The sequence below is a fragment of the Lontra canadensis genome, unplaced genomic scaffold, assembly GCF_010015895.1.
Source record: "Lontra canadensis isolate GAN:19392208 unplaced genomic scaffold, GSC_riverotter_1.0 scaffold2, whole genome shotgun sequence".
Taxonomy (NCBI): domain Eukaryota; kingdom Metazoa; phylum Chordata; class Mammalia; order Carnivora; family Mustelidae; genus Lontra; species Lontra canadensis.
The window spans coordinates 36,193,455-36,214,692 of NW_022630996.1; the positions used below are offsets into that span (position 1 = coordinate 36,193,455).

Sequence of the window (21,238 nt, forward strand, 5' to 3'; positions counted from 1 at the left end):
ACCATGTTGAACAGGTTAAAAATAAGTTTCTCTTTCCATATCAGTCTGTCAAAGGCATAATCAATCAAAAACTAAGGCTGAAGGCCCAAACTCCTTCCCCCACTGATGGAAGTTTCCACCTTAACTTTCTTGGGGTTTGAAAGTTCAATACTAAGGAAGATAACTGTTAAGGTCTTAAGAACACAATAAAGCTTTTCCTTTTCAAACAGCAGATAACATCTACTAAAGATATTAAATGCACTTTCAAGGAAAAGAAAAAGTAAGGCAAAATGCTATGCAATGTGCCAGTACTCCTTCTAACTCTAGGACTGTGTGTACTCAGGTCTCCAAACCAGCACACGGTTGCTCTTTTCCTTAGAGATTCCTCTGGAGTCAGGTGGAACATAAATGAACATTTTGTGGAGAAGTCGCAGAAAGTCCATTTGGAAATAACAATATTGTTCCTCTTTGCTCTCTTGCCATCTTCTGGACTTTATGTGAAAGAATCTTAGTCATCTAAGCTGTTTGGTAAGAAAATGAAAAACAGATCTGTACAGAGATCAGGAAGGGCAAAGAGGATACACCCACATACCAACCACAAGTGATAGTGACTACCTAGAATGCTCTATTCAAAAGGATTCTGAGGTCATGTGCAGGCTCAAGAGGAAAGAATTTGGGATGATTATAATGTCTACCAAGGTCATGTGAAGGGGGAGTAGCAGCACTCGTGCCAGCTTATTGACTCCCTTTTATGTAGATGCATTCATCTCCCTAGAGAAAGCCTGGTTATTGCATGTGACCAGGCAGATGATACCAGAATACCAGAAATAAGGGCTGCTAAAGCAAACACCATGGCATAACTTAACATCAGCATCCTACCCTTTTCTGATTAATTTGTTAAAATGTGCTGAAGTTGTTAACCCAATTGACAAAACCCTTTCTCTTTTAATGATGGAGAGTACTATGTAATAGAAATTATTGTGGTGAAGGAAAGGTTCTATATTTGCACTTTCCAATGTGATAGCCACTAATGGTAGCCACATGCGGCTATTGAGCGGTTGAAATACAGCTAGAGAAATCAAGGAGCTGAAATTTTATTTCACTTTAATTCATGTAAATTTCAAATTAAATAGCCACATATGTCAAGTGGCTACCATATCAGACAGCCAATATGTTTGCGGCTAAATGTGACTAGAATCTGTTTGCTTACAACACTGAAGTAAATGGGATCTAACTCCATTTTGTTTATTGAAATATGCTGAGATCCTAGAACACTGCCTGAAACATAGTAGATGCTTAATAAATATTCATTGAATGCATAAATGGATAAGATTCCAAGTCAATCCTGAGGTATGTAAAGTTTTGCAGCTTTTGGCTTTTATACAACATCATGAAAGGGAGATAAATGTACTATCACAATTAAACATTCTCTCAGACTCAAACCAGTAACTCAGCCCTCATGGACCTAAGTAGAGATAGTATTTCCCATAGAGCTTCAAATAGATAAAGGGTCAGTAGATACATGTTTAAATTCTGCATTGCGAATACTCTGAAATCTCCTCAGCCCCTAACCTGATAAGTAAGAAAGCAATTCATTTTAGAATTGCCCCATCAGGTACTCTGAGAGAACACAGAATTTGGGGCAAAACTTCTCTATTATGATAGGAAGATGATACAGACACTATCATATTTATTATCAAATCCACTGATGGAACTGAGTTTAAAAGCTCTTTTTGGAGATGCCAAAGAAAACACTTAATGTCTTCCTTAAAGTGAAAGGAAGTATCCCTACAAAAACACATTTAGCATATGTAACTTTGAGCACTTTGGAAAAGTCACATGTAATAGTCCACAAACACCAGCATTTATTTGCCCCAAAATAGTTATGAAAAGTGGCAAAAATAGAAAAGCATCACTAAAGAAACAGACCAAAGAAAACAATGATGAATTCTGTTCCAAATGAGATGGTATTTAAAAAAAAAAAAAAAACTACTGATGATATAATATGAAGAACATTATTTTTCATTAGTAATAATTAATTCTAAATATTTTTGCTTTGTGAACCTGATGCCTATAAGAAAATATTCCAGAGTGAACTCGGGCATTTTGCCTGCCTTTGTGACACACACCACCTCGATAACAATACAACAAACCATTATGCAATGCTATGTGAAATGTAAATAAAATATCTTCTGAGTACTTTCTTCCACCTCTCAATACTTATGGGGACATCTGACCTTGAACTGAGAGTCTCTTCTGAAAATGCTATCCACATGTCTGAAGTTCTCCCCCCTCACACATGTACTCTGCCATCCACTTTCAACCAAACCATCTAAATTACATTCAGATTTCTGTGGTATCCTAATAACTTCAATATGGGATATATTTTCAACATTCTGGTCAGAGACTCTTTTCTTTCCCGCCTTACCCTCCCTCCAAGTTATTTCAGGTTTGCATATTTCATTTTCACATCTCAGTGGGATACCCATCACATAACATTTATTTGTGAGGTCTAAAGGCATAACATGGGGGACTGTGAACTAGCATGTGAAAACCACATACTGCATGCGTATGTCTTGAAGAATGACAAAGGAATACTTTTTTCTCAAGATATATAAGCTGTCTCAACAGTATAAGCCCAAAGTGAATACCACAACCTAATTAAAGATGAAGAGCATAACAAGCCGTATTAAAATGTCTTTCTTGATTCATTCTTCTCCAAGTTATGTTTTTATCAAGTGCCCTGTCTCATTAATGACTTCGATAGACATTACGAGTACACACACCTTCTAATCTCACCAAATTTAGAAGAAAGTTGAAAGAATTTCCCGTCCCACGTTTTGGGAGGTATGACAGCACGGAACACAGTGGCAGGACAGAAAGGAGCTTTGCGAAGGTGCCTCGTCCATTCACCGGACTACGGGGATGAACACACTCCATACTCCCAGCAGAACGAGGCTGTTTCCAAAGTTCCCTAAATTCAGAAATACCGCAATCTCTCTGGGAACTCAATCCCTACATTTGAGAACCTCTATTTCAAGGAAATTCTTCCTCCGGGTCTAACCACACTTCAGGAGCACGTGAGCTGTGTGGTCACACGGGGCCCCACATTCAGAAGGGCCCCCAAACGTGATTTAATGCTTTGTCATCGCCATCTTGAAATTCTTAATAATGTTATCCTTGAACTTGGGTTCTGTACGTGAAGTCCGATGGGACAGAGAAGTGTTTCTGAGAGGGGAAGACATGCCCAGTATGTGTGGCCTTCTCCCCTTCTGTCCCATAAGCTTAGAATTCCATGGCCCCTGAATGACTGGGAGTCAGGGAGACTTAAAGCAAGTACAAGGAAGGTATGTTACATCTAGACTGATTAAGTGGGGGCACTGACAGCCCTTCAAGGCTTTTCATTTGCCCCAAAACTTGTTTTGAATGAAGAAAGGCAGCAATAGATTAAACAAACAAAAAAAAAACCAGGAATGATTAAGGCAGTCCATTATATCATGTTACTCTCCCGTATTACCCAACTATTACACTGAAAATGGTAACAGAAGGAAGGGGAAATAGAGTAACGCAGAGTTCCTTTTCCTTTCTCTCTTTCCTTATTCATCAGTAAGCTGAAGGTGGACAGTGTTGGCAGATGTGTACATATCAAGAAGTGAAATAAAAAGAGTTAATTTTGTGCAGTGATTCACAGTTCTTTAAGACCAAAATACATATGCATGTATGAGCTACAAACTACATATTACATAATTTGGGTGATTAATATTTGTATTAAGACTGGCATTGTAGAGGCGCCTGGGTGGTTCAGTGGGTTGAGCCGCTGCCTTCGGCTCAGGTCATGATCTCAGAGTCCTGGGATCGAGCCCCGCATCGGGCTCTCTGCTCAGCAGGGAGCCTGCTTCCTCCTCTCTCTCTGCCTGCCTCTCTGCCTGCTTGTGATCTCTCTGTCAAATAAATAAAATCTTTAAAAAGAAATAAAATAAAATAAAAAAAAAAGACTGGCATTGTACACTATAAAGAATAAGGGTAAAATTCATGCTAACAACTTGAATTTTTAATTTTCCTTCATTTAAAACAACATAAAATAACATATAAAGCACCATGATGAAAGAGAGATGGCAGAAAGCAAAAGGCTTGTTTTGGTATCTGTTTTAACAACACTTGAGCAGTTTTTCCTACTTTTTTGAACAAGGATCTATATTTTCATTTTGCACTGGGCTCTGTAAATTATACAGCCAGCCCTGCCCTGCTTCCTCATGCTCCAGATTATATTTACTACATCTGTTCTGACAAGTCAACTCTTGTTAGCTTTCACCCTTCTCTCCAGTCATTTACCCAACAAATATTGACTGTACTATGGTCAGGCATTGTGTCAGATGCTGAGAATATAAAACTGAGTAAGATATAATTCCACTCTATTCCATTATCTCATTTAATTCTTGCTCAACTTATTGCATAGGTCTTATTATTGCTTCCAGCTTAGAGCTACAGAAGTAGAGATTTAGAACAGCTAGAAAACCTGCTCAGAAGGACTTTATCATCAAGTGGTGGAACAAGGAACTGAGCCCACCCACATCTTTCTGACACTAAAACTGTGTTCATAGTTATCATTCTTACTAATACACTCCTAATTGTACTGTTTCCTATTACTACAATCAATTTTAGCGGTAGTTTTATTTTTTCAATCTAAGAAAAAGGTATACTCTAAATTCTTTTCCAATTTTTTTATTAGCATTTTGTTTAGGATATAAAATATAGTTTAATTTTTTCATCTGACAATATTTTGACCCAATTATAGAAAATTACATTCAACTGATAAAGACTGTGATTTTCAAAATCTTGTTCATGACTTTGTTTGCTAAAATATAATGTATTAGTTAAAAACATATGCTTTGAAAGCCTCCAGACCTGGGCTCAAATCCTGGCTCTACCACCCACTAGTTTCCAAAAGGTACTTAACTCTCAAAGCCTAAATTTTTTCATATATAAAATGAGGATGAAAACAGTACAACTACCTTATTGGGACATGTTTAAGATTAAATGAGATAATCCCTGTGAAACACTTAAGATACCACCTGATGCCTACCTAGTAAGCACTCAAAAATGCTAGTTTTAGTACTATTATTTTTAGTCCTGTGCTCTCATAGCTGTGTTTAAAAATTAATTTTAAATGACTTTTTTCTTGAAATGGTTTCCTCCAATACAGAAAATTAAGTCCAGCAGTTTCTAATTTCTAAGAAGTATATTATTTCTTTGTATTTAAAAGCATGCAAGAAGTTCCCCCAAAATGACACCTGGTAGTCCTATAATCATCTAAAATTCAAGGGCTCTAAAATATTTTTATTCATATAATCTTTCACCAAAAATTCCAAATATGAACCCTCATTTTCCCCTGTTTGGTTCTAAACTGTCTACTCAAAGGGTCAAGAGTGAAGGAGTTTATACACTATATATAAAGAACTATATAAATGAAGCAATATATTCCTGTCATTTAGCAAGGCTATCTCAGCTCTCCCTAACCCTAGAAGTGACACTTAAATTTAAGAACATTGTGCAAATTAAAATGGCTGAACTGTTTTATCTGGTGAAAAAGGAAAGGATTAGCTAATCTGAAGGTTTACTGCCATTGCTCAGGCAGTCAAATGACTGTTTCCGTGGCTCTAAGTGATTGAAGAGCACATAAAAAATAGACTGAATACCACATAAAAATGGACTATATACCTATTTTAAAAATAACTCTAGGAAAAACAAAGGTCTTTATTTGACATTTTTATTATGGTTTAAAGAAAAGAAAAATGGGATCTGGGTTAAAAAAAAAAAAAAAAGCCTCCATCTGATACCTTAGAAAACATGATAGCCATGTGAAATCTTCCTAAAACCACACTCTTTTCAATAATGATGGCTGTTACCACTGCAGGCTTGTGGGTCCTTACCAATTCTTGAGTGTCCTGCTGTAGTGGCAGAAATGCTGCTTCCAGAATAGCAACCTGGTCAGGACTGAGCTTCTGCCACAGCCCAATCAGCAGAATCACCAGATGGGTGGCACTTCTCAGCTTGGTGAATGACTGGAACAGATTGTCTTGGTTTTCCTCTACTGCATCTGCTAGAGCGATTACCTGCAGAAATGACAAACTTCAGTTAGGGACAATTTCACAATTCTTGAGCCCTCGACAAATTACATTTGGCACACTCTTGTTTTTCTTTAAAACAAATTGATGAACTTTGTCTTCCACAAACACAAGCTATGTTGAGTAATAAAATAGTTATCATTCATCTGTTCACTTCCTTCTTAAAAAAAAAAAAAAAAATCCCTAAGGTAATTCCAAACCCATATGGCCAGGAGATGAAAATATCCATGAAATCAGCTTAATGGGGACATTGTTCAGTGTCTGCTTCACCATCAATTGACCTTCTACAATATGTGATAATATAAGTAACCCTAATACAGTTACTTTAGTCTTTATTACTAGCCACAGAGATTGATCAATTAAAAAATATCAAAATAACCTCATTTGCCATGTAATTTAAAATAATGATGTCATTACACCCTTTTTAGAAAATAACTGCCTCTGATTATTATTCTTTACTAGTTACATGGTGCTGGGATATCCAGTATTTCTTTATTATAACTAAAAGGTAGGTAATGTTCAAACATTTGACCAATTGAGTAATGTCATTTTTAACACAAATGTCAGGCACTAGCCCACAGGGACCTGAACAAAAAAAAAAAAAAAAAAAAATGTTCAGGGTGTGTTAGCTTTATAATGCCAAATCTACTTAGGATAAAATTGGCAGGAGCAGAATTGGCTTTTTTTTTTTTTTTTTTCATCCTCCTGAATAATCCTGTGGAAAAAAGAACTAAAGCAACAATTGGATGGAACATCCAATACTGCCCATTGGTGTTTTATTTCAATGTCTTGGTGAATTTTGTGCTCATTAAAAGTAATGAACTGACTGGCTCAGAGGCACAAGGCGTCTGACAGCCCCCAAAACAGGAATAGTAAAAGCCAAGGCAATGTGAGCTCCTTTCTATCAGTCCCTGCCAGCTTGAAGAACTAGAGCTTAGATGACTTTCAGAACTCTAGTGTACATGAACCATTTGGTGATATTTCATGGCTTATTGACCCTGGCCCAAAGGGCTTGTTAAAAAATCATCATTCAAACAAGTAAGGGTTTACAGCTGTGTGGTCTCCCAAATTCCATGTAGCAACAGGGCTGTAGGGGGACAATCCTCAGAGTATCTGGGAGATGATGGAAAAGAGATACAGTTTAGGAAAGACAAAGCAATTAAAGGTCCTTGCCTGACAATGCTAGGTAGACAAGGATTCTTCATCATTTGGTTGAGGGGTTGCAGGAGATAGAAAAGACAATCACAATTCACATTCAGATCTCCAGGGAGCCCTGGGAGTTTGGACCAAAGTCAGCATTACAATAAAATGCACTGCTTACTATGTACCTAATACTGTGCTACTTCCTTTCCATAGGTATTCAAAAAAGTACATATCTTATAGTCCATAAGGATCTTATAATTTGTTGGACAGGAAACATACATATACAACCAATTAGTGGAAAGAAACATTACTGTAATAATGTCCTAATTGTGCAGAACAGAAAATAAGTATAAAAGAAGTTAGCAAAGGGACAGATTACTACAGGCCAGAGTTAATATCCCTGGGGCCTCTTTTACTCAAATGAGGCTTGGAACTCATCCCTTCCCTATTACTTCAAGAAGTCCCCTCTAAAAGACAGAGGCCACTTTCCTTAAATCAAAACACCTGGAATCATCTGCTTCTTTCCCCCACCCTCACCATGATTACAACTGACTCCTGTTAAATTCTATATTTATTTTCTTTTCTTCCTGTGAGTGTTACCAATTAAGCCTCATTGTGAGGACCATCATATAACAACACAGATGCCTTGTCATTAAGCCCAAATCACACAAAGATCAAGGTCATAAACACCTCCTATGTGCCAGGTATATGCAAGAATTTGCAGGAAGCACTCTAGGGAATTCAATGGTGACAAATCTAATCTCTACCTTCAGAGAGTTTATAATGGAGAAAGGAAAATACGTCAGAGATAAAAGTTGATATTGTAGGGAAGACCCTACAAATGATAAAGGAGAATGCCATTAATATTATAATCATTAGGTTAATAATAATCCTTGTAATAAAGTGAGCATAGACTACATGCCAAACATTCTGCTGTGCCAGTACTACACACAGGGATGCGAACTGTGCCTGTGTTTAGAAGGGCTCCATAATTGGTTTAATGCCCTGCTGTCTCTGTCTTGAAATTCTTCTTCTTCTTTTTTTTTTAAGAGAGAGAGGGAGCAGGGGGAGGGGAAGAGAGACAGAATTTAAGCAGGCTTGACACCCTGTGAAGAGCCCAATGTGGACATGATCTCATGACCCTGAGATCAAACCTTAACCAAAATCAAGAGTCAGACACAAGCAACTGAGCCACCCAAGCGTCCCTCTGTCTAGAAATTCTTAATAATTTTATTTTTGAACTTGTGTTTTATAAGTGAGGTTGATGAAGGAGTAAGAGACATGCACATGAGAAGAGGAGATAACGCTCTTTAACTCGCAGCGTTAAATGTTCTTATATTTGCACTTAAAATTGGCATTGCACGATATAAGACTAATGTTAAAATTCATGCTAACAACTTTAAATTTAAATTTTTTCTTACTTGGAATGGCATTAAATAGAAAATAAAAACACACCATTAGGGGTGGAAGGATAGACTACTAAAGAAAGGAAAAGCTTCGTATTTTAGTAGTTATTTTAAAAGCAAATTCTTCCGGCTTTTGAACAAGGGCCCTGCTTTTTTATTTTGCACGGGGAACTGCAAGTCAAGTAGCCAGCCTGACCACCACCTAGCAAGTGAGAGACCAGGATTCACACTTGGAGTCTCTCACTTCAAAGCCTGCATGCAACCTGAAGCACCTTCTAGGTTCAGAGAAAGGCCTTACTGACTCTGGAGAACTTTAGGAAAGAAAACATAGAGGAAGAAACAGTGGTGTGCTGGAACCAACTTGTCCAGCTCCTACAGGCTCCAGAGAAAGGACGGGTCGTTTGATTTTCAGTTTTGTATGTCAGCTATTAAACTCGGCTATTACTAAAAATCAAGTCACATAAACCTAAAATTAAATAAATTACTCCAAAACAAGGGTAATAAATACTCGACTCATTGCTTCCTAATTAGTTTACTATTGTTGAGACCCTTGAGGTTATTTATGCTTACTGTATCTGTATGTTGGAAACACTCTGCTATGGTGGATTATTGCCCATTTCTTCCCAGCTTTGCATTCAGTGACCTCACATCGGTAGACTGAAATCAGCCATGGCACAAGTATTTACAACATGAACATCAACAAATGTTACAAAACCGTGCTTCCTCCCAACACCTTTCCTTCCCAGAGAACCAGCATGCCACTGAGAGAGGTATCAGAAATTCATCCTTAAGAATAGATATTGGGTAAGGGTGCTTTAAAAGTGTAGGAAACAACTTGAACAAATGCATTAAAACAGAAAAGTAGAGGCTGCTTGTTCAGGAAGGAGCAAATATTCCAGTTCGGGAACAGCATTTGATGAGATCAAAAAAAAGGAAAAAAAAAAAAAGGTAATCTGGGCAACTGTCGTAGAGGAAACGGAATGTCAAGTGAAGAGCATGCACATAACAGCACAGGTCCTGGGTGGTGGTGGAGTACTGTGAGTGTGGGTGTTCCCTGATGGAGGCTGCATTCAAAGCAGTTATCGATCATAGTAAACATTTGGGTATTTGCTGGGACTTAAAGTAAGGCTGTTATGCACGTTCCTCACTATCAAGGGAAAATTCTTACTAAGTGTAACAGCATGTCAGTTCATAGACCCACCCAACTTGCTAAACACAGCTGTGGTGGAAGAATGACTTCTCAGTGAGACAGCAGCCCAAGCCACAGGATCTTTCCTGAGCAAGGCCCAAAATACATTAATCTGAGAGAAGCATCGTTTCTCTAAGTTTCGGTCTTGCTAGTTATATTTCTGTGCCATTGTGGAAAGTCTGCTATCCCCAAATGGTCACAGAAATTGGAAAGAAATGGGATAAACAATTCCTTATGTAAATTACCCCCAAGGAAAATCTTCCTGACCTACTGGCCAGCATGAAATACTAAACAGATCTCCATGTTCTCAATTTAGTTCTACATATAACAGCCAAGTATACTTTGTTCTCCATAAGAGCCAAATGAATTTAGCAGAATTAACATAGTAAAAAGGACTGGAAAATATAGACCCATCAAGATTTAGATCTGTCTCACCAAGGCCTCGAGGATCTCGCTGCTCACCTGGAACTGCAAAATGAGGCCGACCAGCTGCTAGGGCTTACATCGGAAGGAGAGTGATTTTTCAGTGCTCATCACTGGCTGTGCAAGATGTATGTTCCCTGGGTGTTCAACAGAGCTACAGAAAGGGAAGGGTTTAGGAAACAATAAATGCTAACAATTTCAAGCACAAATGTGTTGTTTTGCTTTTTCGAATTGAAGGTTTCCAAATAAAATGGAGACCCCAAAGGACATCCGTGTCCAACTGCCGTATCAGTTGATGCCAAAGTAATGAGGCAGAGGCCCAGGGAGCTGCATGCAGGAAAATGCTCAACTCATAAAATGAGTGTGAAATTAATCCCAAATACTTCCAGCTGCCAAGATAGGCTCTAAAATTGGTTACAGGAAAGTAGCAGCAGCAACAGCAGAGTAGACATGAATCATACTATGTGAACACAGACATGTCCAATTTCTTCACCTAAACTCACCATCAAAGCTGCCTCCAAATCTTATGTGTGGTACAGAGAACCCTATTACATTGCTGCTTAGCTATCATTTACTGAGCCCTGACTGTGGGCAAGGCACTGTGTTAGTGCTGTTATATCCACATTACCACTTGGTCTTCAGGACTACCCTCTGAGATAGGAATTCTTGATCCCTGCAGCCCCCCTTTCCAGATGAGTAAACAGAAGCTCAGTGCTCAGATGACCTTAGTGCCTGTGGTCCTGAACTACAGCAGAGAAGCACCAGGATTCAAGTCTGGCTCCTGATTCCCCACTGAGTGCTTTTTCTTCTGCAACGATACACAAATATATACAGTAGTCCCCTTAAAATAATACAGTAGGTTTTTATCTTGATAATCAAACAAAGATACTAAGGAAAAACACTACTAATACATTACATCCTTAACAGGCATATGTGCTTTAGTTAAATTTCCCCATTGTTGGGCTTTTACCATGAGGTCAACTCAAGTTGGAACTTCTAAGCTTATTTCTGCCCAAAGTTATAGTAAAAGAAAATTATTTCATCATTTGTAATGGATGGGGAGCTTTTATTTTCCTTAAAAAATTGTATTAGTTTCTATATAATTCAAAATTACGAAGACTTTAGAAATGAGCTATTTATTTACTACACCTGCTCCTTTAGTGAAGCTCATTTTTTAAAGGGATGATTCATTTATTTTCTACAAATCTCAGACTACAATCTTTTCAGTGGTCTAAGCAAGTTGATGTTATGTAATAATAACTGTCATCATTAACTGAGGGCTTCCTAGGAGCCAGACACTGCACTAACCTCCTTAAGAGATTAGCTCATTTTATTGTCAAAACGATTATGAGGTAGAAACTATTACTGTCCCCCCATTTTAAAAATAAGGAGACAGAGGAGCTCCTGGGTGGCTCAGCATCCGACTCTTGATTTTGGCTAAGGTCATGATCTCAGGGTCCTGAAACAAGCCCCACATTAGGCTCCCAGTCAGTGGGGAGTCTGCTTCTCTCATTCTCCTTCTTCCTTTGCCCATCCCTCCGCATGCACTCTCTCTCTCTAGAAATAAACAAATAAATCTCTTAAAAACATAAGGAGACAGAAATATAGAGCAGTTAGTCAGCAGCAGAGCCGGAATTTATATCCAAGCAATCTGACCCAAGAAATGTCACCAAGTAACATCACCTGCATTGATTTTCTGCCTGCACATCAATTTTCTCATAGGCATATGTGGAACAAATTCTATCTGAAGCTTCCCAATGTCAGGTTTCCACTTTGCTGACATTCTAATACCCCCATATGAATTAAGATAGGTTTATTTTAATAAAAGATTTATTTTAATAAAAGGTCAGCATGGATGAATGAGTGAAGAAAACGGAGTCGTATGATATGGGTGAGTTTATACATCCCTTAGGGCTGAATACAGCAGGCTGTGCCAGGACCGCCTTCCCTAGGGAGCAACTTTATGTCACAGTGCAATTTACTTCCTTTTTCTAGGCTCTAGTTTCATCACCTCCAAAATGTAGGGGTGGGAAATATGATCACTAACATCCAACATAGCTGTGTCAGATTCAAAAATGTTGAAATTACTTTTGAATATGTTGTTTTTAACTATCCATGCCACTTATTGGGTTTCTCACTTAATATTTACTGATTTAGAGTTTTTAATCTATAAAATGACAGTAAGGATAACACTCATTTATTTTATAATTATAGTCCCATGAGAATTAAATGAAAGAGGTAAGAAGATGGACAATACCAAGTGTTGGCAAGAACGTGGAGAAACTGGAACCACTGGAATTACTAGTGGTAATGTGATATGGCTCAGTCACTTTGGAAACAGGTTGGCAGTTCCTCAGAAAGGTAAACATTGAGTTGCATATGAGGCAGCAATTACAATCCAAGGTTTATACCACCAGAGAAATGAAAATATATGCCTACTCAAAAATTCATTCCAAATGTTTATAGCAGCATGATTTATAATAGCCCCAAAGCAAAACAACTCAAATGTCTGTCCATCAACTAATGGATAAATTAAATGTGGCATATCTACATAATAGAATACCATTCAGCCATAAAAAGAAACTTACACATGCTACTACATGGATGAACCTTAAAAACATTCCGCGGAGTTAAAGGAGCCAGCCACGAAGGACTGCATGTTGTATCATTCCCTTTATATGAGATATCCAGAACAGGGAAATCTATAAACACTGTAAGTAGATCAGTGATTGCTTAGGGTTGGGGGTGGGGGGTGGACAGGAGGGGAAAGGAAAGTGCCTCCTAATGGCTGTACAACCCTGTGAATATGCTAAAAATATTAAACGGTACAATTTAAATGAGTGAATTTTATGTATATAAATTATTTCTCAAAACACTGTTAAAAATAATAAGAGAAGTAAAAAGTATATAAAATATATAAAGTATAACTCATGTAAGGTAGATAAATTTACACAAATAAAGGCAAATTTTATTTAAGCAACAATTTTGATATGTTAATGGCTATACCATATTGTAACTTGGGCTTACCAACATTCTGGATGACATAATAATCAAGTAACTTTGGAGTCAATTAGATATGTATGAATACTGGTAATGCTACTACTTACTCACTGTACAACCTTTGGCTTCTCTACCTTCCTCAGACTTAGTTTTCATCTATAAAATAGATGAAACTAATTGAGTTAACAACCTTTCTATTCATTTCTAATTTGTTTGGCTCCTGGTTATTATTTCTTAATACTCTATAGTTGAGGGCTCATTTCACTGTAGAAACATCAGGCAAATTCTACTTTTTCTGTTAGGTTAACAATGATACTGAAAAAAGGAAGACCCTTCTCCAGTACTTGAGGCACACTACTGACTACCACCTCCTAAGGCAATGCAGGACAGCTGATCATTCTGCAATGTTCCCTGGCCCTCTCTGTGTGGTCCCTCAACAGAAGAGAATACTCATTTGTAGCCAAGTATAATAAAGTTTCAAAGTAAAATGTCACAAGACCACATATCAAATATATACTAAAAATTATGAAAGGTTACATGTATTGGATTCCTTTTTTATTCCTTTAGCAATTCTATTAAAACACACAAACACAGAACTTTGCCTGTTATGACTTGTTCTCTAAAAATTCTCTGAGGCTTGTTAATCAGGGAGCTAGAGGTTGGATGTTTTTAAATACCTTATTGAAAATGCTAGCAAATTTGGTGATTTAAATATGATAAGACGGAGGGAAAACAAAACTCATACTTAGCCCAGAAACTTCCACTGTAAAAAGAGCAATTAATAAGTTCCCACAATGCCCACAATTTTCTAATACTCGGTAAACAGTGGGTGTCCCATAAATGCTGGCTGAGTCCACCTAAAACTCCAGCACAACTAAACTGCCTCTTAAATCCTAGACACAGTCAATCAGGTGTTGTCAGGCTCCCAATTTGAATGGAACCCAAATGATGTCACATGGAAACAACATATCTACCTCAATATATCTGTCATCTACTTAAAAAAAAATATATCCTTCAGTTCACCTTTAACCACGGCTGCCTAACACCAGGCTAAAGACAGCTATAATGATTGCTGAAATGAATTTTTTGTTCACATGGCTGTCCTTTTGTCAGAAAGACACACTTTCAGTCTACGGGAGATTTGTAAGGAGCCAAGAAAAAGGGCATACTTCCCACGCAACGATGTTATTTGTGATGGTGTTTGCTGCAGACTCCAACATGGGAAAGCCCCTGCACTAAGGAAGAAGAAAAAATTTACCACGTCTAAACTTCTACTTTGGCTGAAAAGATCCAATTTGTATCCAAAAGAATTGTGCTTTTAATAGAAAAAGTGAAATAAGGTTCAAAATGAAAAGAGAAAGGGTGTGATGATTCAAAGGCCAAATAAGCATGTAAGAAGTGCTTCATTATCTGTGTGCTGAACTTTTAACTAGATAAAAGAGAACCCAGGTTTTTAACTGGAAGGCATAGAAAGAATTTAATTCTTATCTACTTTTACTACTGTGTTATTTTGTATAAATAGAACAGGAGGCTAGATTACATTCTATTACTCTTCTCATGGAGTAAAAACTAGGATTCCCCTACAACAAGCACTTAGCTGAAATTCCTAAACCAAACCCAGGATTAGAATATATTTTTAACCATGCTGTCATTTGGGGAGCTATTAAAACAATAGGGAAAATGTAGCCTTAGTAAAAAAAAAAAAAAAAAAATGCAGTCACACATAATTTGTCTTCATAAAAAGAGACCTGTTAATTGGCCAGATCATCTGATGCTTTGGAACATCGAGGTATGATCATTGACTCTTAGAAGTCATGATGGTTTTATTGGTCTAGGATTATAATTTTCCTTAACACCAATCTACACTTGCCAAATGCCTTGAGAATTCATTTAAAACTGGTTTTAGAAAAACAAATTATTCCTGAGAAATTTCTTTATATTATATAGTATAGACCCACCCCCCTTTTTTTTCTCTTTTAATGTTCTGGCCAGAAGAATATGAAAGGTAGGCAGTGCTGGAATATAGACTTCGGCTGGGACTTTTAAAACATATAGCACTGATACATAAAAATATTAAATGAGAATGACAATAAATCATTTGCAAGTGACACAAGGACAAATTTTGCTATTTCTGCAAAGTTTATACACCAAATATACATGTAACTTAATCAGCTGAAAGGAAACTAACTCCAATGCTTGGCTAATATAATGCTAAAAATACAACTGATCTCAAACCTGATTACTATTTTTACCTTCCCCCCACCTCCACTCCCCTGCTGACCAAATTTTTACCCCTTTCCATAAAATTACCTATCATAGCCAAGTGAAAACCCAATTTAAAAAATAATAATTAATGGAATCAAGCTGTAAAATAAAAGAATGAATGTTCTCTGGACCATGGTTACTCATTGAACAGATCGCTATTAAAGCTGGAATCTATGGTTGGCAATGTCAGAGCTCATTTTACAAACCCTGGAGAATGCCACAGTTATCACCGTCCAAAAACAACATTCAAGAGGTCTGATCTGAATAGCTCCTAAGTTTAGAATATTTTAGACCACATTCCTACAGGCAGACATGTCAGTAATTATGGAGCCACCCACACAGCCTTGAGTGCCATCTCCAGTGAAGGCAAATGATGGGGAGATGGGTACTTAGTTGGTTATCCTAATAGCATTCCTTTAGCTAAAGGCTGCTAATGCTAAGACACATTATCACATGTAATCAATTAAGGAATGCTGATAATCCACCCAAAAAGGCAAAAAGAGAAACTGGAGACCCCAACAGTGCTGATGATGGTATTGAGCATTTCCTTCATTCCAGAGTTTGAGAGGTAAATGTGGCATTTTCACAAGAGTGAAATTGTTGAGTTTTCTCTTTCTATGCATCTTCTTTTAAAACACCTAGTTTTTCAGAGTCCATATTTCTTTTATTTTTTTTTAAATATTTTATTTATTTATTTGACAGACAGAGATCACAAGTAGGCAGAGAAGCAGAGAGAGAGAGGAGGAAGCAGGCACCCTGTGGAGCAGAGAGCCCAATGTGGGATCCCAGGACCCAGGGATCATGACCTGAGCCGAAGGCAGAGGCTTTAAGCCACTGAGCCACCCAGGCACCCCTAGAGTCCATATTTCTTGAACATCAATGGTTTTTATCTATTTTTGGTTTTGTTTTGTTTTGTTTTTTAAGACAAAATACATAGTTAAACCACTACTATCTGGTAGTACTTTGGCAAGACATGTACAGGGCTATATGGTTCAGACCACATGGAAATAATACAAAACTCAATCAGTGGAGCTTCCTGGTTTCATATAAAGTGAAATAAGGGTAAACTATTGGTATTTCTACAACCATAGGTTGTTAGGACATTATAATTGGAAGGGGCCTTGCTGAAGATATGTTGTACCTGATTTCTTCTGTGCTGTAAACTCCTCTAGGCCAAAGATTGCTTTACTAATCGGTGTACCCCTTCCATAGCCTTAGTCCTGTAGTAGGCATTTAATTTATGTTTACTATACTGAAGTAAAATAAAAAGCATGACAACTCAGTAGCACAAGAATGTCAATCAAGGTAGCAATTTATAGGGGTTCCTGGGTGGCTCAATCAGCTAAGCGGCCAGCTCTTGACTTCGGCTCAGGTCATGATTTCAGGGTCCTTGGATGGAGCCAGGCATTGGGTTCTGCACTCAGCAGGGATTCTGCATGAGGATTTTTTTCTCTCTCTCTTACCAACGCCCCCCCCCACCCAACACTGCTCTCGGGTTCTTTCTCTCTCTCTAAAATAAATTAAATAAATCTTAAAAAAAGAAAAAAGACAGCAATTTATAGGAGCACTACTTGGGCAATGGAAACCCATCCCTACATTCCAGGTGGACAAGACCAAGGCCTACCATTTTTAAAAAGCTTTTATATGCTATTTATTGGGTCTACCATAAGTATTAAGTAGCTAGGCTCTAAAGTCATACCTTCCACAGGTATTGCATTACAGTGAAATAAATTATAATGAAATAAATTCATTCAAGTCTTTACCATGAAGTTTATGTGATGAATGTTACAAAGCCTGTAATTTAACTTTAAAATACATCATCATAGAAAAGGTCATTTGATGTAAGCAGTTGAGTCAGTCTAAGCTACACTCCAGAGCACGTTCTCAACCTTGTCACTAATGACATTTAGGGCCAAATAATTTTTTGTTGCAGGGGCCTGTCCTGGGCACTGTTAGAAGTCTAGCAACACTCTGGACTCTATAAACTTGATGTCAATAGCACCCTCCCCCCAGTTGTGGCAACCAAAAATGTCTTGGGACACTGCTAAGTATCTCCTTAGGGAAAAAAATCACCCTGGTTGAGAATCACAGCTCTAGAGTTGGAGTTTGTCCCCAAAAGATCTACCCTTCTATAATTAGAAGCAAAGCTCACATGTCAGAGGGGACTACACAAGCACTTAAGCTATTGGGGTCTCCAATCAATACCAAAGACTTTCTAATTACCATAACGAATTTCAGAAATAAGTTCTGATTAGAGAGATCAGAGGTTGGATAATCAGCAATATGCGTGTTAGAAATAGCTTCACTGGCAAAATCATCAGTATTAAGATACCTGAATTGGCACAATATTTTTACACTCATACTTTTCTTTGCATAAAAGAGGGATAAGAGGGATAAAAGAGGGATTACTGTCCTACCTGCCTCAATGAATCTTTCCAGAAAGGTGGTATTCTAGTGCCTACAAGACATAGATTTGAACTTTACGCAGACTACTATAATACAGGCTGCAAGAATTGTTCTATGCTTATAACAGGTATTTAATAAATGTCTTTGTGTAAGGCAAAATTTAACTATGAGCCTTACTTCCATTAGAGCTAAAAAGAATGGTTACAGGGAAACAGTTTATTCTCATCCCCCTCAAGTTTTTGATGGCTATCATTACTCACTTAAGAATTTTGACATGACCAAATTGGCAAAATGGTATACAAGGTCAATTAAGTGCTAAGTGATAGAGATACATGTGATTTAAGAGCTGCCTGCAAAAAACTAACAGTAAGGAAAACAAAGATATTAATAAAAACAACAACTTCTGCTTATTATGTGTCCACTATGGGCCAGGTACAGTCCTAAAAAGTCAATGGATATTATTCCCAAACCTTTCAACAACACTTTAGGTAATTATTATTTTTGTCTTACAGAGAAAACAAGGTTCAGAGAAGTTAAGTAACTCGTTCAAAAATCACACAGCAGTGCCCAAATTCAAACCAGGTGTGCCTGAAACCTCCAAAGCTCAAGCATTTCCCAGCCTACTACACTAGAGCTTTAAACACACACACACACACACACACACACACACACGATACAAATGACTATTAGGTTGAGTTAACATAAGAAAATCTATAAACAAGTCTTCCCCACCAACCTGATTTCCTAGGGATGAAAGGCCTACAGACTCTTCTATTTGTCCTCCTTTTAAATAAATCCACATTTGAATGTTTGAATGCCTTTGGTTCAGAATAGCACTGACAATGTGAACATCGCTCCTGCGATCTTCCACCTGCATCTCTGTTACCTATCTGGCCCAGGAGTCATTTGAGTTTGCAACCCCTGCAATACTCACAAAGTTTTCAAACTTAAAACAATTACAAGTGTGGAGAAACAGAAACCATCCACATGACAAATGATTAAATCTGAATCTGGGCTCTGGTCCTGTCCCACCACTCCCTGTAGTTTTGACACTAAAAGAGTCTCCTCATCTCTTGAAACTTAGCTTTCTACTCCATAAAAGGAGACGTATTCACTGTGGAGCTCAAATGAGATGCAACATAAATGTATTTGTCATGCGGGCGCCTGGGTGGCTCAGTGGGTTAAAGCCTCTGCCTTCAGCTCAGGTCATGATCCCAGGATCCTGGGATCCAGCCCCGCATCAGGCTCTCTGCTCAGCAGGGAGCCTGCTTTCCCCACTCTCTCTGTCTGCCTCTCTGCCTGCTTGTGATCTCTCTCTCTCTCTCTCTGTGTCAAATAAATAAATAAAATCTTAAAAAAAAAAAAGAAGTAAACCTAATACCTAGCATACCAGTTGTGATGCCCAGCAAACAGCACATTTCCTTAATTCCATAATGTACTTTGCTTTTTAGGTGCTAACATACACACACACTCTAATGATTTTCAAATCATAATGTGTCTTATCTCTGTTCATTTAATGTGCTAATTTTACTTTTTTTATTTTCAAAGGTAATCAAATCAACAACGGGCCTTAAAAATAACGTATTAGGGGCACCTGGGTGGTTTACTCTGTTAAGCATCAGACTCTTGATTTCAGCTCAGGTCATGATCTCAAGGTCATGGGATCAAGCCCCACATCAGGCTCTGAGCTGGGCATGGAGCCTGCTTAAGATTCTCTCTCCCTCTGCCCCCTCCTCCTCCACATCTCTAAAAAACAAAACCAAAAACATAAAATCTTAGAATCTATTGAATACATTTTTGTTTGACATTTTGTTTGGAATCATACCTCCCAATGCCAGGTTCTTCATCCAGTTCCCAAAAAATAACTGTTCCTAGGGCATTCCCTAGCTGCCCCTTGTGGGGTATTCTCTCTTCGTCTTTTTTTAAGCTTTTATTTAAGTTCTAGTTAGTTAACTTAATTAGTGTAATATTAGTTTCAGGTGTACAATACAGTGATTTAACATTTCATACAACACTGGGTGATCATCGCCACAAGCACACTCCTTAATCCCCATCGTCTATGTAACCAATACCCCCTACCCACCTCCCTTATGATAACTATCAGTTTTTTCTTTATAGTTAAGAGTTTGTTTCTTGGATTCTCTCTCTCTCTCTATCCCCTTTGCTCTTTGTTTTATTTCTTAAATTCCACATATGACTGAAGTCATATGGCATTTGTCTTTCTCTGACTGACTCAATTCCCTAAGCATAATACTCTCTAACTCCTCCATGTCGTTGCAAATGGCAAGATTTCATTCCTTTTTTGGATGAGTAGTATTTCATTATATATATGTATATTACACACACACACACACACATACATACATTGTGTGTGTGTGTGTGTAATATACACAACCACACATCATTTTTATCATTCATCAGCCAATGGACAGTTGGGCCGTTTTCATAAAGGTCCCTCAGCCTTCCCCGCCCTTCCCAGTGGGACCTAATGCTCTTTATAACAAAATTGTGCAGTAGAGTTGCTAGATTCACTTTAGTCATGATGAAACTGAGGCCCTTTCTGAAAGGTTTGAAAGACTGTCCACAAACATGCAGCCAGATTCAAACCCAGGTCTTAGAGCCCATGTTCCTCTACTGCATCCCCTGTTGCTACAGAACTTTAGCTCCATGGAGCTAGAAAATTCACTTCTGCAAATTTTTCACTAACTTTTAAAAATTTAATTCTGCTTTCTTATGATTTCAATAAAAAAATCCATTGGGGGAAGGTAATAAAGTATATTTCTTATGAATAAAGGCTAAGATTGATTTACCCTAGTAAACATTCATGAAACTTTTCACACTTAAAAAGTAATTTTTAATAACTATTTGCAAAATGACCTTGAGCTATAAAATTAGCCAAAAGATAATAAATATCTATGTACATTTCTAATAAAGACCAGAATAACATACAAAGGAAAAGGACCCACAATGGTTTCAGTCCTGGCATCAATATTCTCATTTAAAGTTTCCCCTTTTAAACAAAACACACAAATAAAAACAAAAATAAAACAGGTAGAAAAAATAAATTTTTTGCCTCAACAAAAAAAAAAAAAAAGAGGAAAAAGGTAAAACAAAACACAAGCAAATAAATGTGGTATATATTAAAATGAGACCTTTTCTTGAAATGTCCAAGTTTGAGTTTGATAGGATGAGAGGTTCCCTCTAAATCCAACATCTATCTTTTCTTCCTTCTAAGTAGCTGAAAAAGACTATATGAGGAAGATTGCAACTGATAAGAGAAGTATGCGTTACAAACTAGTTTT

General features: G+C 37.6%; 1 protein-coding gene across 2 annotated transcripts in view; it reads right to left on the minus strand.

Annotated features, from left to right (window-relative positions):
• The window catches only part of BBS9 (Bardet-Biedl syndrome 9), a 453,073-nt gene that overhangs the window by 96,602 nt on the left and 335,233 nt on the right, over positions 1 to 21,238 (minus strand). For both annotated transcript variants that reach the window (XM_032871845.1, XM_032871835.1), the window contains one exon: positions 5,910 to 6,092. In XM_032871845.1, the coding sequence (XP_032727736.1) occupies positions 5,910 to 6,092 (183 nt within the window). The remainder of the gene's footprint in view (positions 1 to 5,909; positions 6,093 to 21,238) is intronic.